Source organism: Littorina saxatilis, linkage group LG4, assembly GCF_037325665.1.
Source record: "Littorina saxatilis isolate snail1 linkage group LG4, US_GU_Lsax_2.0, whole genome shotgun sequence".
Classification (NCBI taxonomy): Eukaryota; Metazoa; Mollusca; class Gastropoda; order Littorinimorpha; family Littorinidae; genus Littorina; species Littorina saxatilis.
This window is the reverse complement of record NC_090248.1, coordinates 46,683,175-46,702,631: the sequence shown is the minus strand read 5'-3', so window position 1 is coordinate 46,702,631 and position 19,457 is coordinate 46,683,175. Positions and strand designations below refer to the sequence as shown.

Here is a 19,457-nt window from a genome sequence, read left to right as displayed (position 1 = left end):
AAAAGGAAAAAAAAGAAAAGTGTCATGATACGAAGAAAGCATGATTTTCTTTGGAGGGGTGTCGGTAGCTCAGTTGGTAGAGCGACTCCGTTGCTCCATAGACCATTTATCCTGGACCGCCAACTAGCTCTCTCTCCGCTCTTTCTCTCTATTACGAGGTAGCGGCCTCTCGCATTTAGGAACCTACGCTTACAAGCCTTTCAGAAATCAGGGGGACGTGATATCCGGTGTCGATTGTAAACATGGACGAAGTTGCTGAGGTAAGTTCTGAAAATGCTAAAATAAACTCAGCAAAAGTGCATAGGGAACATGTTTTTTGATGAGTTTTGTTAAGTTTAGTTTGGAGTTTTGGAAAATCCAGTTCATTGTCACCTCCCATTGTCACAAATAACTGGAGCGTGCTTTCTTTTCACTGTCTTCAAATCGCTGGCCTTTCAAACCGGACGCGACGCGCCCCTGAAAGTCGAGAGTCGTAACCTCGAAGGGTCACGTGACGGGTTGGCGGTCCAGGCTATTTGGTCTATGGTTGCTCTAAAGCTTTCCACTGGGAGGAGGCGATCTGAATTTCTGACCCATTGGACGGTAAAATAATGAAAAAGAAATGAGCTTGTGAAGTGCTTAGCTGCTATTCGCTTTTGCATAGCGTCCCATGGTGGACAGAGATCATGACAATTTAAAATGTAAAATTCAGGAATATTTTGTGTTCTTTTCCCTCGGTTTTTCTTGTAACTATATTTGGACACTTTTGAATACCTTACACATTGGTACTTTCATCATGACCACTTCTCTAGGTATTGATAAGTGAACTGTGTAGCTGTGTGTTTCACTTTCAGCATAGCTCGCTTCAGACAGAGGGTGGCGTTCTACATTCCTCCGGCAGAAAACCTACGCTCCGTACTGGATGCAGCTAAAGTGGCCGACTCCCTCCTCTTTGTCACCTCCCCTGAACACGTCATCGATGAGCCGGGCGATTTCTGTCTCAAGTGTCTGATGAGTCAGGGCGTCATGTCAGCAGTGTATGTTTGTCAGGTGAGCTCTTTTTTTTTTCCCCTTAAGCACTACAGGGTTAAGGCTGTCATTAATTGAGCCCAAAGTTGACTTTGCGAAGTTTTTTACTGAAAATTCCATGCCAAAGCTGTGTGCAGCGAGCTTCAGGAAGAAAACTTCACGAAGTTGACTTGGCCCAATTAATATCTGGCTTTAGTCTTCTTCTTCTTCTGCGTTCGTGGGCTGAAACTCCCACGTACACTCGTGTTTTTTGCACGAGTGGAATTTTACGTGTATGACCGTTTTTTACCCCGCCATTTAGGCAGCCATACGCCGTTTTCGGAGGAAGCATGCTGGGTATTTTTGTGTTTCTATAACCCACCGAACTCTGACATGGATTACAGGATCTTTTTCGTGCGCACTTGGTCTTGTGCTTGCGTGTACACACGGGGGTGTTTGGACACCGAGGAGAGTCTGCACACACAGTTGACTCTGAGAAATAAATCTCTCGCCAAACGTGGGGACGAACTCACGCTGACAGCGGCCAACTGGATACAAATCCAGCGCGCTACCGACTGAGCTACATCCCCGCCCCTGGCTTTTTTTTTTCTTTTTTTTTTTTTCTCCTTACACCTGTTCCTTGTCCCAGTGTGCACTCACGCCGCCCCGTCCCTGCACTCACTGTTCCATCCACATCTGGCTTTAGTCAATGTTGTGTTCAAAGATTCTGAGTGAATAACATTATTATCTTGCTTGTTCAAAGTTAAGTCAGTGCTGGTTTTTTTTTGGGGGGGGTGAATTTATCATTTTGTTAGTGGAAAGTTGAGCCAGTGTTGTAAGATTGTGTGTAGATTTATCATCTTGTTTTATTCAATGATAATAACCCCTTTTTTCATGGCAGGGTTTGAATGATCTTCCACCCAAGAAAGCTGCAGACGCCAGAAAGACGATGCTCAAAGAACTGGACAGAAGGTAGGCACTGTTAAATCACTGCATAAGCTTTGCGTTGCGTTAGGGGTCGTAATGTAAATTGGTTTCACGTATGAAGCAATTACAAATTTTGTCTTGGTTGGTTGCTTTTGTTTGTATGAATTATTGATTTGGGTGAACTTGGAGGATTGTTGTGCTTATGTGTGGGGGGTTTGTATCAAATACCAACTCTCAAAGAATTGTACTGTGAGAGTTACGTCAACTTGATGGCGCTTGATCACGGTCAGAATGTTGGCTCATGAGATGAGAATTAAAGTTGTTTGTTCATTTCAATGTTTCTTATTCTCCCGGGTGCCAGGGGACTTGTTCCCAATAATTAGCCATTCGTGTTTGTATTTTGAGTGCTTACTTCCCTTTGCTTGTCAGACAATGAATTGTAGTTTTCCATATCTCCGTTTTTCTGTCAGCTTGCACATCGAGAACTTTTCAAATTGACATGTTATTGCAATTGCTTTGGTAATGCCAGTGGGGTGAAATGGAAACAGAGAATGATTGATTCTTAACTTTTCATGTCCTTTAAACCCGAGAGGGTCAAATAGAATACTTCCTACAGTTGTACTGATCTCATTTTCCCAGATTCTCAGTGCCAGAGAACAAGATTCATTCACTGGATTCAGAGCAAGATGCCATGCTGGTTCTTCGGAAGTTGACAGAAGGAAAAGTGAAGCCTGTTCACTTTCGTGAAGTTCGCCCACACATTATTGCCGAGTCAATCAGTTTCGAAGCTGAAAGTGCTGAGGTAAGAAGAACCTTTCTTCCTAGGTAAATGGATTATTTCAAAACAATAAACTACAGATGATACTCTTCTTACCTTGATAGCAAAAGCTTTGTTGCTGTGTACAGTAGAAACCCCATTTTAAGACATCCAAAAATCTGCGAAAATCAAGTCTTAAAAATGGGAGTAAATTTGCAGAGGTTATGAACAAAATGTCTGAGAAAACATGGCTTTATAAAGGGGAGGTCCACTGTAATAGACATAAAACACTGGATGGGAGTTAACTCCCCTCAGACCTGGGAACCCATACGATTTCGCCGTATTTTGTACGCTTGATTGTCTAGAATACGATCAGTACGGTCAGTGGAAAGAAAATACGACAAGAAAAATTCCTAGACTACTTTTCTTCACAAGCGCAATATCCCAAAGCCGATCCAAAATGTTGACACGTGATTAGTGTTTGTCAGTAAACATTGAAAGGAGCAATTTTTTTTATTTTTTATTTTTTTTTATGTAACCCAGTTTATTTCCTTTAAATTCAGAACAAAATGCAGTCAAGAAACCCCAATAAAAATCATATTTGGTAGCAAAAACGTTTTTTTGTGGTTTTTTTGTATTTGTTTTAAATGTATTGGCAAGCTTAATAAACGGTGCGACGGACGCGTGTGAAACATGTAACATGTGAATCAGGGATGTTCCAATCCTGTGTGGAGTACGCTCATTTTTCTGAAAATACACCAAGTTTGTTTGAGAACACTCCAAGTGGCAAACAGGGGTTCCCAGGTCTGTCCCCTCCTTGACAGCCTTGGTGGGCGGGGATGTAGCTCAGTCGGTAGCGTGCTGGATTTGTATCCAGTTGGCCGCTGTCAGCGTGAGTTCGTCCCCACATTCGGCGAGAGATTTATTTCTCAGAGTCAACTTTCTGTGCAGACTCTCCTCGGTGTCCGAACACCCCCGTGTGTACACGCAAGCACAAGACCAAGTGCGCACGAAAAAGATCCTGTAATCCATGTCAGAGTTCGGTGGGTTATAGAAACACGAAAATACCCAGCATGCTTTCTCTGAAAACGGCGTATGGCTTCCTAAATGGCGGGGTAAAAAACGGTCATACACGTAAAATTCCACTCCTGCAAAACAAAACCACGAGTGTATGTGGGAGTTTCAGCCCACGAACGCAGAAGAAGAAGAAGAAGACAACCTTGGTCTGCCGTTTAAAGTAGCGCACTTTGTTAATGGTGTTGAAATGTCATCATAATTGACCTCTGTGTTGCAGGCCGAGAAAGGAACCCTGAAAGTGTCTGGCTACCTGCGGGGAACGGATCTGTCAGCTGACAGGCTGCTACACATTGTGGGATGGGGAACGTATCAGATGGCACAGGTAGACTCTGCCACTGACCCACATCCCCTGGTGCTTCAAAAACAAAGGGCTGGGAAGGTGAGTGTAGCTGTGTTTAATAATGATGATGATATGGAAAACTTATATAGGGCAAACCACAGAGTATCTCTGTGCTCTATGCACTTTAGATATTGCCCATGAATCACAATATACTTAATAACACTGAAAACATCTAAATTCTAACCTAGAAAATAATCTATGAAATACAACACCTGCTTTGCAGCAAATTAACGTTGACATGAATAATACTGTTTAGTTCTTTAACCTCGGCTACATGACTGAATTTTTCCTTTTAGAAATCAATCACCATATGGAAAGTTTTTCCAGGGAAATGTGTGTGAATATTTGCTGTTATAAGAAATTTAGTTTGCCGTTAGTCATTTTGCCCTGAAATGCCAACTGTGGCGTTACCATTTTTGACTCACATGCGAAGCAAAAGTGAGTCTATGTACTCACCCGAGTCGTCCGTCCGTCCGGAAAACTTTAACGTTGGATATTTCTTGGACACTATTCAGTCTATCAGTACCAAATTTGGCAAGATGGTGTATGATGACAAGGCCCCAAAAAACATACATAGCATCTTGACCTTGCTTCAAGGTCAAGGTCGCAGGGGCCATAAATGTTGTCTAAAAAACAGCTATTTTTCACATTTTTTCCCATTTTCTCTGAAGTTTTTGAGATTCAATACCTCACCTATATATGATATATAGGTCAAAGTAAGCCCCATCTTTTGATACCAGTTTGGTTTACCTTGCTTCAAGGTCAAGGTCACAGGAGCTCTTCAAAGTTGGATTGTATACATATTTTGAAGTGACCTTGACCCTGAACTATGGAAGATAACTGTTTCAAACTTAAAAATTATGTGGGGCACATGTTATGCTTTCATCATGAGACACATTTGGTCACATATGATCAAGGTCAAGGTCACTTTGACCCTTATGAAATGTGACCAAAATAAGGTAGTGAACCACTAAAAGTGACCATATCTCATGGTAGAAAGAGCCAATAAGCACCATTGTACTTCCTATGTCTTGAATTAACAGCTTTGTGTTGCATGACCTTGGATGACCTTGACCTTGGGTCAAGGTCACATGTATTTTGGTAGGAAAAATGTGTAAAGCAGTTCTTAGTGTATGATGTCATTGCTAGGTTTAGTTATGAAGGTCAAGGTCATGTAAAGGTCAAGGTCAAGCATGTGAGTCGTATGGGCTTTGCCCTTCTTGTAATTAATTTAAGGAATCACATCATTTGGCATCTGCGTAGATTGTATGGCATGGTTTGAATTGTCCTTCAGTCAGCATGAGTAGTAACTTCTGTTACGCATGTTGGAAAATTTCCTTCCGTGGACATGGGTAGTAAGTTGCTTGCTACACGTTGCAGGCGTCGTCAATGGAGACAGAGGAGGAGGTGCGAGTACTGGCCAAACCAGACCCAGAAAAACAGCTTTCCTTGGTGTGCGAGGCGGAAGTGGATCCAATGCAGGACGAACAGACATGGCCCACAGCTGAGGAACTGGCAGAGGCTGATGGTAGGATTTATTGCTGATCATAGGCATAACTGTCATATTTCTGGAGTACGTTTGGAGAAGACGGCATCATTCATCTCACTGTCTGTGCTGATCGACAAGAAGAAGAAGACTGATGATCATAGGCATAACCTTAATATTTCTGGATGACACTTGTTGTGAAAGGTTGACTTTTTTAGTGTCTTGGAAGTTATTTACGAGGGAAACCCCTTCTTGTTAACACTCACTTTTTGCGATCTTTTGAATGTGAGTTGTGACAATTAAACGTGAAGCTTTTGGTCACAGTCCATGACTAAGCTTTCCTCAAGGCCATTGTGAATACAATATTGTGATAGACTCGACTCAAGTCAAGACAGAAGAAGATTTTACTGTCCTTATAGAAAGAAGGAAAATTGATGTGACGACTCTCCCCCCGAAAGCGGCGTATGGCTGCCAAAATGGCGGGGTAAAAACGGTCATAAATGGTCTCTTGTTCCTAGTCCTTTTTCTGATTTTCATTCACGTAAAATCCCACTCATGCAAAAACATGAGTGAACGTGGGAGTTTCAGCCCAGGAGTAAGAAGAAGTGACGACTCTTGTTCGACCTCCGGGTTGAGGGGCACGGAGCGAAAGTGGGTGAAACCAAAACGGTTGAGAACAAACCGAAAGGTCCGATTGGTGGAAATCACAACAAATCTCAATTTCACAAGTGACCAAGCATTCAGTGTTGAAAAGACAGTCATCTAGTATATTTTGTTACTGTTACTCTATCAGCAACAGGTGAGATCATGATGTGTGTACATGTATGTGTGTTCCAGCTTCAGCACAGAAAGAGAAAAAAAAGAAGCAGAAGGGGGTATCAGACTATCAGGCCAGCTGGATGTTTGACAGTGACTTTGAGGTGAGTATTTTCTTTTAGAGGAGAGAATGTTGCAAGTAAAAAGCAGGACTCTTTCTGTGTCCAGAGCAACATTTCTTTGTTGCATTATTGATTTTCTGAAGGCAATAGGCATGTGGTTTTCTTAAAGGTCCTTGTCTACATTTTTATACCGAAATCGCCATTTGACCATTAAAATGCAGAGTCTATTATCTACAATTATCAACAATACACCCCCTTTCGATCAGGAAAGACGAAGCCAGTGTAGCCGTTTGAAAATTCATTGTAGTATTCCAGCATAGTACTCATAGTAGGATATCCTTATTTGGAAAATGCCAAACGCAAAACTCCTCAAATCCCGTGTATTTCGTGCATTTTAAAAAAAAGCGTGGACAGCGCTCCAGTGTCAAACTGTTGCTGCACTTGTTTGGGTGTGGCTATAAGCACAGTGACAAAGAATTTGATTGGTCAGTATTTTTAGGCAAAGCACATGTTCTCCGCAAACAGAAAACAAAATATTGGAAGCGTGAGTCACGCTACCCAAAAATAAAATAAAATTTACATATATATTAACTGGGTATGGCTGCCTAAATGGCGGGGTAAAAAACGGTCATACACGTAAAATTCCACTCGTGCAAAAAAACACGAGTGTACGTGGGAGTTTCAGCCCACGGATGCAGAAGAAGAAGACCCCCCAAATGAAAGACTTCCTTCATTTTAAAACCCTGTCTGCTCAGGATTTTGTGTTCGTAGCCTCTGTAACTGCATGTACCTCCATTATAAGACTCCCTTGTTAGAGCTGATTTTCTCAGACATTTGAAGGTCTTTAAAGGGGGGGGGGGGGGGTCACTATAGAGGAAGAACAACACCATGTTCTTTTTGTGTGGTCCCATACCCCCCGCCGGTCAGGGGGAAGAATTTACCCGATGCTCCCCAGCATGTCGTAAGAGGCGACTAACGGATTCTGTTTCTCCTTTTACCTTTGTTAAGTGTTTCTTGTATAGAATATAGTCAATTTTTGTAAAGATTTGAGTCAAGCAGTATGTAACTTGTAAGAGGTGTTAGGTCCTTTGTGCTGGAAACTTGCATTCTCCCAGTAATGTCATATATTGTACTACGTTGCAAGCCCCTGGAGCAATTTTTTGATTAGTGCTTTTGTGTACAAGAAGCAATTAACAAGTGGCTCTATCCCATCCCCCCCCCTCCCCCCTTTCCCCGTCGCGATATAACCTTGAACGGTTGAAAACGACGTTAAACACCAAATAAAGAAAGAAAGACATTTGAAGGTCTTTGGGGGGGGGGGGGGGGGGGGGGGGGGTCATTATAGAGGAAGAACAACACCATGTTCTTTTCGTGTGGTCCCATTGTTTGTATTGTACTATATGCCACCCTATATTTTCTGAATACATTTTGGTTAAACCAAGATTGTGTTAAACCCCTTTCTATATGAGGAATGTATTTGTTTATTCTCTGATCACATACCAATAAAATGTCTTCTTTTTACATTTAGTCAAGTTAGGACTAAATGTTTTAACATTGACTGGGAATCGAGATGTGGGTGTGGTGTATGTGTGTGTGTATAGAGCAATTCAGAGAAACTACAGGACCGATCTTAAGGAAACTTTACATGAGAGTTCCTGAGTAAATGATTTCATCTTATACTTTATCATTTCCTGATTCCAAAAACATATTGATATGATATGTTGTATCAAAAAAAAGCTCAGAAAGTTAAAAAAAAAGAATACAGAAAAGCGTGTTTTTCTGCTTGGCGCAATACGCTATACCGCGCTATACTGGCTTGTCAATTTCACTTCGTTTTGCACATGAAAAGTGAACGATTTCCTTCTTGCGGGCATGGACGAAGCTGTCTTGTCTAGGTGAAAAAAATGCAGTGCGTTCAGTTTCATTCTGTGAGTGTGACATCTTGATTAAATGTAGTAATTTTGCCTTACGCGACTTGTTTTTCTCTCAGGAGGATGAGGATGATGAAGATGAAGATGATGAAGACAAGGGGGAGGAGATGGAGGCGGAGTCTGATGAGGATTCCTGGGCAAGCTGCAGTGAGGGAGACGACTCGCAGTCAGTCACTGTGAGTTGGCATGGGTTGTGTGTCCTTCTGTGTATGTGTGCTTACGTGCATTTGTGTGTGTGCTGGAGTGCTTTGTGTGTGTGCTGGGCTTTGTGTGTGGGTGCATTGGTGTGTACACATGACTGTCTGCCTTTTTCTGTGAATTTGCATGTGTTTTTGTATAAGTGTAGGTGAATCCCTCTGTGTGTTTTTGTGTGAGAGAGAGAGACAGAGACAGGCAGAGAGAGAGAGGCAAAGAGAGAGAAAGAAGGACAGATTTGCAGGGGTGGGACTTTTCCGCGAATCCGCGGATTTTCGCTGACACAACTTACGAATTCCGCTGGGGTAATCTATTTTTCCGCGTCCCATTTCATCACAGTATCTATAACTTGTTGACTGAATGATATGGAGAGAAGTGAAGATGGAACAGAACACTGGAGGCTTGAGAGTTAAATTGTGCTGACTGCAAAACTCCTGATAACTAATAGTCATTTTGAGCTTCAATGCATTTTTATTTATTTATTTATATGGGAGATTTATATAGCGCTTGACGTTCTCTAAGCGCATTGGGGCGTCACTTGGATCATACTATTGCCAGTATTGGATTATGGATACATGGTTCATTACGTAAATATGTACCATTACAATGTTACAATTGTTGTATGAAAGTGTGTTTTTTGTTTGGTTGGTTTTTGTTGTTGTTGGGGGGGGGGGGGGGGAGTGAGGAGAATGTCTTTTTTACCTGATTCAAACGAGTTGAATTTTAGTCTCAGAATGCACCAGATTGCACAGATTTTAATGTACCATTAAAAAAAAATTCGGGGGAGCATGCCCCCGAACCCCCCTAGAAAAAAGGGATTTCCTCGTTTTTCATCACAAGAGAGTCCCACCCCTGGATTTTTCACCTGACTGGATGTTTGTGCATTGATGCTCCAGACTTGGCTGTGATCATAAACTAGAAAACTTTACTGTCGAATGTAGATGTTCAGAAGTTTCCTCTCTCATTGCAGATGACAGAAACAGACATTGGAGATACAAAATATGATGCTCACTTTGACCTGGAAGCTGAACAGAAACTGTGAGTTTGCTGTTTCCATGTTTTTTCCCCTGTGTTTCTTTCATTGCACACAGATTGCATGATAGTGTGAGAGGATCTGGGGTCAGTACCAGTTAGCTGTTATGGTTCCCCCCGCGGGTTAGGAGGAAGAATTTACCCGATGCTGCCCAGTATGTCGTAAGAGGCAACTAACGGATTCTGTTTCTCCTTTTACCCTTGTTAAGTGTTTCTTGTATAGAATATAGTCAATTTTTGTACCCCCCGCGGGTTAGGGTAAGAGGCGACTAACGGATTCTGTTTCTCCTTTTACCCTTGTTAAGTGTTTCTTGTATAGAATATAGTCAATTTTTGTAAAGATTTGAGTCAAGCAGTATGTAAGAAATGTTAAGTCCTTTGTACTGGAAACTTGCATTCTCCCTGTAAGGTCATATATTGTACTACGTTGCAAGCCCCTGGAGCAATTTTTTGATTAGTGCTTTTGTGAACAAGAACAATTAACAAGTGGCTCTATCCCATCTCCCCCCTTTCCCCTATCCCATCTCCCCCCTTTCCCCATCGCGATATAACCTTGAACGGTTGAAAACGACGTTACACCAAATAAAGAAAGAAAGAAACTGTTATGGTACATATCAAGGATGGCTTGTTCTGTGTGCAGACTGAAACAGAGGAAAGAAGAGAGGGAGCATATTATGTTTCCTGATGAGGTGGAGACACCATTTGATGTGCCTGCCCGTGAACGTTTTGCCAGGTAAGGATTGCTGGAACTCTTGAGTAAAAGATTGACATGAATGCTTACATTTTAACAGAAAAATGACAGGCTGCTGTTTGAGTTAAAGTATTGAATGTGCTCAGCTCACTCAGTCACACACACACACACACACACACGCACGCACGCACGCACTCATGCACACACACACACACACACACACACACACTCACACACACACACACGCACACGCACACACACACACACACACACACTCACACACACACACACACACACACACACACACACACACACACACACACACACACAAAGAGTAGTTCTTATACTTGTCCATCAACATAAAGCTTTCGATGGCTTCTTTTAGCCTCTATTTAAAAATCAATATTTTCATCATGGTTGTGCTGACCACAGTATGGTCTGCTTTTGCAGAAGTTTTATGCATTTCCGAATACATTGTATGCACAAGGTACTAACCAGAAAGAAAATAATGAAAAGCAAATGAAGCGACACCAGTTTGGATCTGTAAGCGACATATTCACAGTTCCAACTGGAACATGTTTTGCTGACAGGTATCGAGGTTTGGAGAGTTTCCGCACGTCGCCATGGGACAAGGACGAGGATCTGCCGGCAGAGTACCAGCGTATCTACAGGCTGGGCGACATCAGGAGGCTCAAAAAGAACATCCTCAAATCAGAACTGACCAACAGTGTGACGGTAAGACAGCAGGATTGGAAAGTATTGTCTGTGGATGCAGTAGTATCTCAAGCAGACTTTTCACACAACAAGATTGTATAGCATTGGAATAGAGGAATCTGGATGATAATCATTAGAAGTTTACTAAAAAAAAATTGGCAATCCTTGGCATCACTCCCCCCTCCCTCCCTTCCTCTTCACAGACTCACAAACGCACACACGTACCGCCGTAAGTTTGTTAGATTTTAACTATGAGCTCACTGTAGATTTTGAAACCGGTTCATTGGTTTTGGCCATGGTGATCATTATGTCTGACAATTCTGTAAGAAATAGGTACAGTACATCAGTGCATTCTGGTATTGTGTGGTTTTACACTTGCTACAGCAGTCTGGTATACATTGATTTTTTTAATGTTTTGCACTGTTTGTCATTTTGATTTTTGTGTTTTCAGATGGGCCAGTACATTACACTGCACATTAAAGGAGTCCCCAAAGCGTTCATGGGTAAGCATAACTTGTGTGTATGTTTTGCAGTATCATGTAAACGCGAAAGTATTATCTTAACAGCAGGTTGCAAATTAAATTGAAGCTAACAAAATTAAGCTCATTAACACTGAGGAAAAAACTACAGAAATATGTTCTGGAAGCTAACATGTTTGCCACCCCCGTGTCGCCACTATGGCACATAAAAGACCTCAGTCATTCTGCCGTAAGTGGGGCCCGGTAGCTCAGTTGGTAGAGCACTGGACTTGTGATCGGAAGGTCGCAGGTTCGAATTCGGGCCAGGACGGACACGGGTCAACTTTATGTGCAGACCCAGAGACGGAAGCCATGTCCCACCCCCGTGTCATCACAATGGCACGTAAAAGACCTTGGTCATTCTGCCATAAGTGCAGGTGGCTGAATACACCTAAACACGCAGACACCTGGGTAGCGCAACTCCGTTGCTGCTAGCTTTCCACTGGGAGGAAGCGACCCGAATTTCCCAGCAATGGGACAATAAAGTAATGAAAATGAAAAAGAAAAAAAAAAAGTGCAGGTGGCTGAATACACCTTAACACGCAGACACCTGGGTAGCGCGAGTCCGTTGCTGCTAGCTTTCCACTGGGAGGAAGCGACCCGAATTTCCCAGCGATGGGACAATAAAGTAATGAAAATGAAAAAAAAAGAAAAAAAGTGCGGGTGGCAGATTACACCTAAACACGCACACACCTGGGTAGCGCGAGTCTGTTGCTGCTAGCTTTCCACTGTTAGGAAGCGATTGAAATTTCCCAGCGAAGTTATGAAAAGAACAAAGAAACACATACGTACACAGTGTGTTCACGAAAACCTGTTGTTCTCTTCAGAGTGCTACACTCCGGGCAGCCCCCTTGTGTTGTTCGGCTTGCTGCCATGCGAACAGCTCATGTCTGTGGTCCACTTTGTGGTCAAGCGGGACGCCAACTGTCGCGACCCCATCAAGGGCAAGACGCGGCTGACCTTTCAGGTCGGCTTCCGTCGATTCTCCGCCTGCCCCGTCTTCTCTTCACACAACAAGGGAGACAAGCACAAGGTATGTCAGGGCTGCTTGAATGTCATTAAAAAACACAACAATATGAACTCTTTATTTATCCCTTACAGGAGCTCACTGTGAGCTCACTGTGGTCTTCGGGCCAAGAGGTCATGGTCATCTGATCCTATTCAAAGTCGAAGTACTACGCTTCAGTGGGAAGGCTGGGGTCGCACAGCCTAGTATCCGGATACCTTTATGAGACAACCAGCCGGCTAGTCAAAATTACAGCCAATTTGGGCTTGTTGAGGGAAAATATCAGATATTTTGTTCATGTGTGTCCCAATATAGGTCTGTTGGTCCAAAGAGGACTGAAATAGTCTGTGTTGAAGGAGATTACAATAAGATTGAGCATTGTGTCACCACAAAAGCAGGGCACCCAAATCCGGATAGCTTCTAGATTGCAAAGCAAAGTGTTGATGAGAAACATGAGATTGTACGTATAGCACTGGAATGTTGTCAGATATGTAGCATGTTAGGGCGAGTGGGGGAGCCCTTTACTGTCTTTGGTGGTATGAGTACGTTGTCAGATATGTAGCATGTTAGGGCGAGTGGGGGAGCCCTTTACTGTCTTTGGTGGTATGAGTACGTTGTCAGATATGTAGCATGTTAGGGCGAGTGGGGGAGCCCTTTACTGTCTTTGGCATGGGTGTTACTCTTCCTGCTTTTGCCGGATTTCCGGTTTTTGAAAAAATCTGAAGCCGGAAATTCCGGTTTTCCGGGTTTTCAAAACAAAAAACAAAAAAAAAAGCTTTGTTTCGCTAAGTTGAAATAACGAGCAGCGGTTCCGATCCGACTTTTGACACCGGTTCGCGTGCTTTCTCGGTTCGCTCCCTTGGATTTGCCGCCATCTTGCTTATTATGATTTGGTTTCGTCGGTGTCCAGAAACTTTCTTTCAAACTTGAGCATTTTGGACCCCTGCCTTTCAGGTTTTTTGATTTTTCCCAGTAACACCCATGCTTTGGTGGTATGAGTACGTTGTCAGATATGTAGCATGTTAGGGCGAGTGGGGGAGCCCTTTACTGTCTTTGGTGGTACGAGTACGTAGACAGTGGAAAGAAAGAGCTAGGAGTTTTAGCAAATTGGCAGACATTGAATGTGTGTGGGAGCCAGCATGTGTGTGAGGCTTTATTCTTGTTTGCTTGTTCTTTTTAAATTCCATACCTGCATGCCACAACATGATGTCATCCCTATTGATGTCAAACATACAGTACAGACTGGGTGGCCGAGTGGTAACGCACTTGCGCTTGGAAGCGAGAGGTTGCGAGTTCGACCCTGGGTCAGGGCGTTAGCAATTTTCTCCCCCCTTTCCTAACCTAGGTGGTGGGTTCAAGTGCTAGTCTTTCGGATGAGACGAAAAACCGAGGTCCCTTCGTTGTACACTACATTGGGGTGTGCACGTTAAAGATCCCACGATTGACAAAAGGGTCTTTCCTGGCAAAATTGTATAGGCATAGATAAAAATGTCCACCAAAATACCCGTGTGACTTGGTAGGATATGCGCCGAAATGGCTGCGATCTGCTGGCCGATGTGAATGCGTGATGTATTGTGTAAAAAAAATTCCATCTCACACGGCATAAATAAATCCCTGCGCCTTGAATATGTGCGCGAGATATAAATTGCATAAAATAAAAATTAAAAATAAATAAATCCCTGCGCTTAGAACTGTACCCACGGAATACGCGCGATATAAGCCTCATATTGATATTGATTGATACTTACCTCAGTATTTAGTGTGCACTGACAACTAGATGAATGTTGTTTCTTGCTCCCTACAGATGGAGCGGTTTCTGCATCACGAGGATATGTGTGTGGCATCTGTGTACGCCCCGGTCACCTTCGGGCCCTGCCCAGTTCTTGTCTTCAAAACCGATTCAATGGGTAAGATTTTGGCTTGACTTTCGGCCACTAGCAGTAGTTGTCTACAGCCTCACCAGAAAAGAAGTTTTCTGCAAATACATGGGTGGGATTCTTCCGGAAATCCGTATTCATAATGTCTGTGGTGACGATTTTTGGTTGTTAATTATACAAATTCTTAAACTTCTTCAGGATTCATGAAAAATTGTGTCAAGCGATCATCAGCATCACAGGGAAAAATGTTCTCTGGTCACGGCTGTTCCAAGCTTGTTTTTAAGGCCCGCGATGGGGAGTGGTAAAAATAGCCAGCGGCACGATATCACTGCTTGCAGACTGTCAGCCGGCGACTTTGTCTGCGCATCGCCGTTTGCGTTGTGCTGCGAGGCATATCAGCGCAGTTCAACGTTGCCAGAGACCAAAGAAGCGCTTTACTCTACCTCGCAGTGGCGGCTTACTGGAGGAATGTTCATTATCTGTGCTCGCCTGCCAGCAGACCACAGGCACACCCAATAAAGTTCGGACTTGTACTGGCAGAGCGCGAATGCAAATTCTTGTAGGCGTACATAGACACAACATAACATATACAGACAATAACGCCAACAACACTTCAACAGCATATGAATGGAATACAAACAAATCCGCAAATCGCGCACAATACACCAGTTAAAATTTAAGGATTACCAAAACGGCGTGCAGAAACTACACTGACCCGGAGAGGAGAAACATTTATCACACGATGTGGATAGCAAACATTAAAATAAAACAGACAAGTCAAGCATAAAATAAACACAAATACTGAAAACACAATAAACAAGGGTGAAACAAACAAAAATATGTGCTTGCCGACAGTCAGTGTGTGTGCGTGGTTTGTGCGTCAGCGGTGTGTGTGTGTACGGGCCCGGCGCGCGTTTGTGCGTGCGTACGTTCTTGCCGCGCGTGCGTTTGAATGAGAAAGAAGAGAGAGAGAGAGAGGATTGAAGAATGAGGTCACGGTATCTGTCACATGAATATAGACACACACACACACATCTGGTATGAAACACTGACTCACCGAAAGCTGAGTTCCGTTATTCTGTAACTACGCGTACGGGAAGTCAAAGGCTACTCCATCCTGGTTAGGTAATCCAATTGATAGAATCCGATTCTGCCTGGAGACTTACTTCAGACGGGTTGTCAGACGATCTGAGCCTTGTCAATCGCATATAACATTTGGAACAGAAAGTCCGCGAGAAAAAATCGGCATTCGTTTCTTCTGCGATGTTTAGGCCGTATAACCTTGCAAGATCCGACTCATACTTTATGCACAATTTTGCTGGGTTAGTGTCGTACTTCCTCTTCGATCTTTCTCCACATATTCTGCAGAGAGCTTGGAGTCTCTCAAAGTGAAGGCTTTCCTCATGCGCCTGTGAAGCCATACTCACCCCAGAGCGCAGCTACAAAAAATGTGGGAAGCAACACAAGCCAACAAATAAAAGCATAGAAATAAAACACACGGACAATCCTGCCGCATTTCCCTTCTGTTGGATAGAACTACCATTCACTGAATGAAATCCAAAGTTTGAAGATAATTAAAACTTGAATGTTGATACAGGGTAACATTTTTGTAACACCACACACCGCTGATATCCAAGTCATATTATGAGTCCAAAAATCAAAAAGCGGGAAGCAACACCTAATCACATCCTCCTAGAAATAAAACACACGTGTGAATATGCACCATTTCTCTGTTACTGCAAGGAACAACCATTCACAGACACAATTCCAGAGTATGAACACAAACACATGTTGCAGTCCAGAGCGAAGATGATTTTAAACACACCAAATTGTGAGAAAAAAAACCACACAACACTTCCCCGACACATGCAGTGAGCCGCGGCTGCGACCTAGAGTAAAGCGCTTCTTTGGTCTCTGGCAACGTTGAACTGCGCTGATATGCCTCGCAGCCCAATGCGAACAGCGATGAGCAGACAAAGAGTGCAAAGGTGTTAGGTTACACATCCTGCGTGCTGGAAGCGGTGGCTGGGTCGCTATATATATACACTTTGCACGGGCTGTACCCTCCTCGCCTGTAAACTAAAACAGCAGAAAAGGGGCCATTGGAACAGCCGTGTGGTGTGTATATTATACATTGTGTGCTCGATTTGTTTCTTTTCTAAAGTATGCACAGTGGAGCTCATGATCACTGCTGCCACATTCCCTTGACTGCAGGTATCCATATGTGGCAGTCAAGCTATCATTGTGACAGTGTTTGTGAGCTCCAATGTGCATATTTTGGGAAGGAAAGGGCATCAACTGGGGTGATCACTGCACAAAATGCATGTCTCAGTTATTTTATACTGTGACACTTTATGATAGCTTGATCCAATTTACCAGTGGCAAAGGGTTCCCTCATTGTTCTCAGGGATGCAACTCTTGTACAGCCTATGAAACCCTTGTGGATCTATTTTCAAAAATTGACTTGTTGAACATTTTTATGTTATAAAACTCACAGACCGACCAACGCTAACTTCTTTTGGCCTTCTCATTGGAAACAAACATTTTATTGTTTGGCCTAATTATTGTTTGGCCTAATTATTGTTTGGCCTAATTATTGTTTGGCCTAATTATTGTTTGGCCTAATGTGTTGTGATGAACAGGCGAGGAGGAGCTGGTGGCCGCGGGGTCACTGCTGTCGACAGACCCAGACAGGATCGTCCTAAAGCGACTCATCCTCAGCGGGGACATGTTCAAGATGCACAGCAAGAAGTCCACCGTGCGATTCATGTTCTTCAACAGAGGTCAGTGCCTTGTCACCCTTGCAGACCTGTTTACGCTTACTATTTTGGAGTCATTTATTACTATTTTTTTGGATTTTGGGGGAGAAAAAAACTCCATTTGAGTCCAGACTACGATTTTCAAATGTGCTTCAACTTAGGTTTGTGTTACTAATGTTGGCGTTTGTAACCACTGGGTTACTACTTTGGTCATCAGATTACTATTTTTCACTCTTGTTAAGTTTTGAGGGTAAACAGGTCTGCCCTAGTTCTATGCAGCTGGGACCCTAAGTTTCTAGTCTGGACAGTACCACTGCGCCTTTTGTCTGTTTTAATGTTGGACTGCCTCTGTTGGTATGTTTGACTGTGTGATTCCTCTTCCCCTTCACCGCCGCTCCTCTCCTCCCCCTCCCCATCAAACATTTCAAAAAGATTTAGATTTTCTGTTATATTTTCTGAACTTTGTGGTTCCTCTTCCCCTCCGAATCCCCTCCCACCCTTCACACAGTGCCACCCTTCCTCTTGCTCTATTGCTGTAGAGAAATTCCATTTTGTATTGAAACTGTGACTTCTGTTGGTTTGGACATATGTGTTTCCAGAAGGGTAGCAGAGATGTGCAGTGTATATATATATTGTTGTGACATAGCATTTCAAACGTTTTGGTAATTTTTATTTTTCTGTTATATTTTTCAGAGGACATTGAATGGTTCAAGAAAATCGAGCTTCGCACCAAGTGGCGCCGTCGTGGTCGCATCCTAGAACCTGTTGGTAAGTGAGACCCCGGAGGTTTAAGGGCTGATAAGCCGTTTTGTCTTGAATCCTTGTTGGGTGAAGTTCAGCCCATTATATCTGGGAAGAGCACTCAGGGCTGATTTTGAAGATGGCTGAACGATATTATTTTTTTTCCCATTAGAACATTTTCACATGACCTATATAACACTAATCTGGACCTAAAGCCTTTCACTGATATACATTTTTGATTTATGGAACAAAATTGCTGATAAAGTCGATACTAGTTCGTGTATGTGTTCATGTTGCTGTTTTCTGGTGAGTAAAGTAAAATATTATTGTTATCTTGTTTCCTTTTTCATTTATTTTTGTAGTGAATATTTTTATTTTTTAATTTTTTATCTTTTTGAAATAACTTGAGTCCACATTGTGTTTGCAGGTACTCACGGCCACATGAAGTGTCATTTCAATGGCCAGGCTCGCTCGCAGGACGTGGTCATGATGTACCTGTACAAACGAGCGTACCCCAAGTGGACCTACCAGCCGGAGCAACCCACCCAGATCGCACAGGTCACAGATGAAGAGGAGCGAGGACAAGCCTATGAAATGTTCGACTGATGGAAATCACTTTGAATTGCGGAAATATTAATGAAATTGTGGATGCAGCAGGTACTTTTGTGTTGAAAGGTCTTTTTGTCAGATATGTGTTATAATTCTGCTGTTCTCTTAGTGTTTGCAAAGAACACAAGAAAGCAGACTAACCAAAACCAAAAACTAATACACCAAGTCAAAACATTAAAATAAAATCAGTTTTATCTTCAGATTTGTCAGCTCTGATGTTTAAGACAAACATGGTATTTTATGTTTAGGTATAAGGATCAAATGTCTGGATAAACATTGTTTGATAAATTAAGAAACAAAGTGTTCAAATTTCATGTTGTTACAGTTCATCTGGAAAGAAAACTGTGTTTTTTAATATTGTACACATTTGTGAATATAACTAGTAATGATCGGGTCTTACACCCAGTGTTGTCTTAGTTTCTTCCACTTGGGTGAGGCAGTTGTTTGAGTCTTTTCTCTTTCTTTAGCACACAGAGAGAAAAGTGGTAATGGTTTTCTTTATCTCAGAGATGTTTCAATCATGCTTGCTTGAATTGTTGACAGTCAGTTTGTACCCTTGTACAGTTGCTGATTAATACCACGAGAAATGCTTATGAATTGTATTTGACTGTGATGTTCTTTGACATGTGAGACTTGTCTCTGTCTGACCTTGAAGAAATAACAGATTGATTCCAAGGTTGCTCTATGTCTGTGTGTGTGGGAGAGAGAGAGTCCCTGTCTGAAATAAAGGTCAATCTGAAAGACCGTTTAATGAAAAGTTGCTTTTAATTTTGCGTTTTGTTGGAACTATGGTTGATTGAGAGAGAGCCAAACAGAAGTGAACCATACCACTTGTTGGCTCACGTAAGTGTAGCCTATGCGATGCTAACTTTTGTCTGTCTGTGCGTGCGTGCGTATGTATGTATGTCTGTGGTAGAAACTTTAACATTTGA

At 42.6% G+C, this 19,457-nt stretch overlaps 1 protein-coding gene across 1 annotated transcript in view; it reads left to right on the top strand.

Annotated features, from left to right (window-relative positions):
• LOC138964905 (pre-rRNA-processing protein TSR1 homolog) overlaps positions 1–19,286 on the top strand; it is a 33,924-nt gene extending 14,638 nt beyond the window's left edge. Inside the window, exons 5-20 of the mRNA XM_070336975.1 lie at positions 834–1,029; positions 1,889–1,959; positions 2,554–2,716; positions 3,966–4,127; positions 5,469–5,616; positions 6,412–6,494; positions 8,443–8,559; positions 9,549–9,616; positions 10,251–10,343; positions 10,892–11,036; positions 11,467–11,518; positions 12,361–12,566; positions 14,344–14,446; positions 17,059–17,199; positions 17,869–17,943; positions 18,344–19,286. Of these exons, the coding sequence (XP_070193076.1) occupies positions 834–1,029; positions 1,889–1,959; positions 2,554–2,716; positions 3,966–4,127; positions 5,469–5,616; positions 6,412–6,494; positions 8,443–8,559; positions 9,549–9,616; positions 10,251–10,343; positions 10,892–11,036; positions 11,467–11,518; positions 12,361–12,566; positions 14,344–14,446; positions 17,059–17,199; positions 17,869–17,943; positions 18,344–18,522 (2,002 nt within the window). The 3' untranslated portion in view covers positions 18,523–19,286. The remainder of the gene's footprint in view (positions 1–833; positions 1,030–1,888; positions 1,960–2,553; positions 2,717–3,965; positions 4,128–5,468; positions 5,617–6,411; positions 6,495–8,442; positions 8,560–9,548; positions 9,617–10,250; positions 10,344–10,891; positions 11,037–11,466; positions 11,519–12,360; positions 12,567–14,343; positions 14,447–17,058; positions 17,200–17,868; positions 17,944–18,343) is intronic.
• The last annotated feature ends 171 nt before the right edge of the window (positions 19,287–19,457 follow it).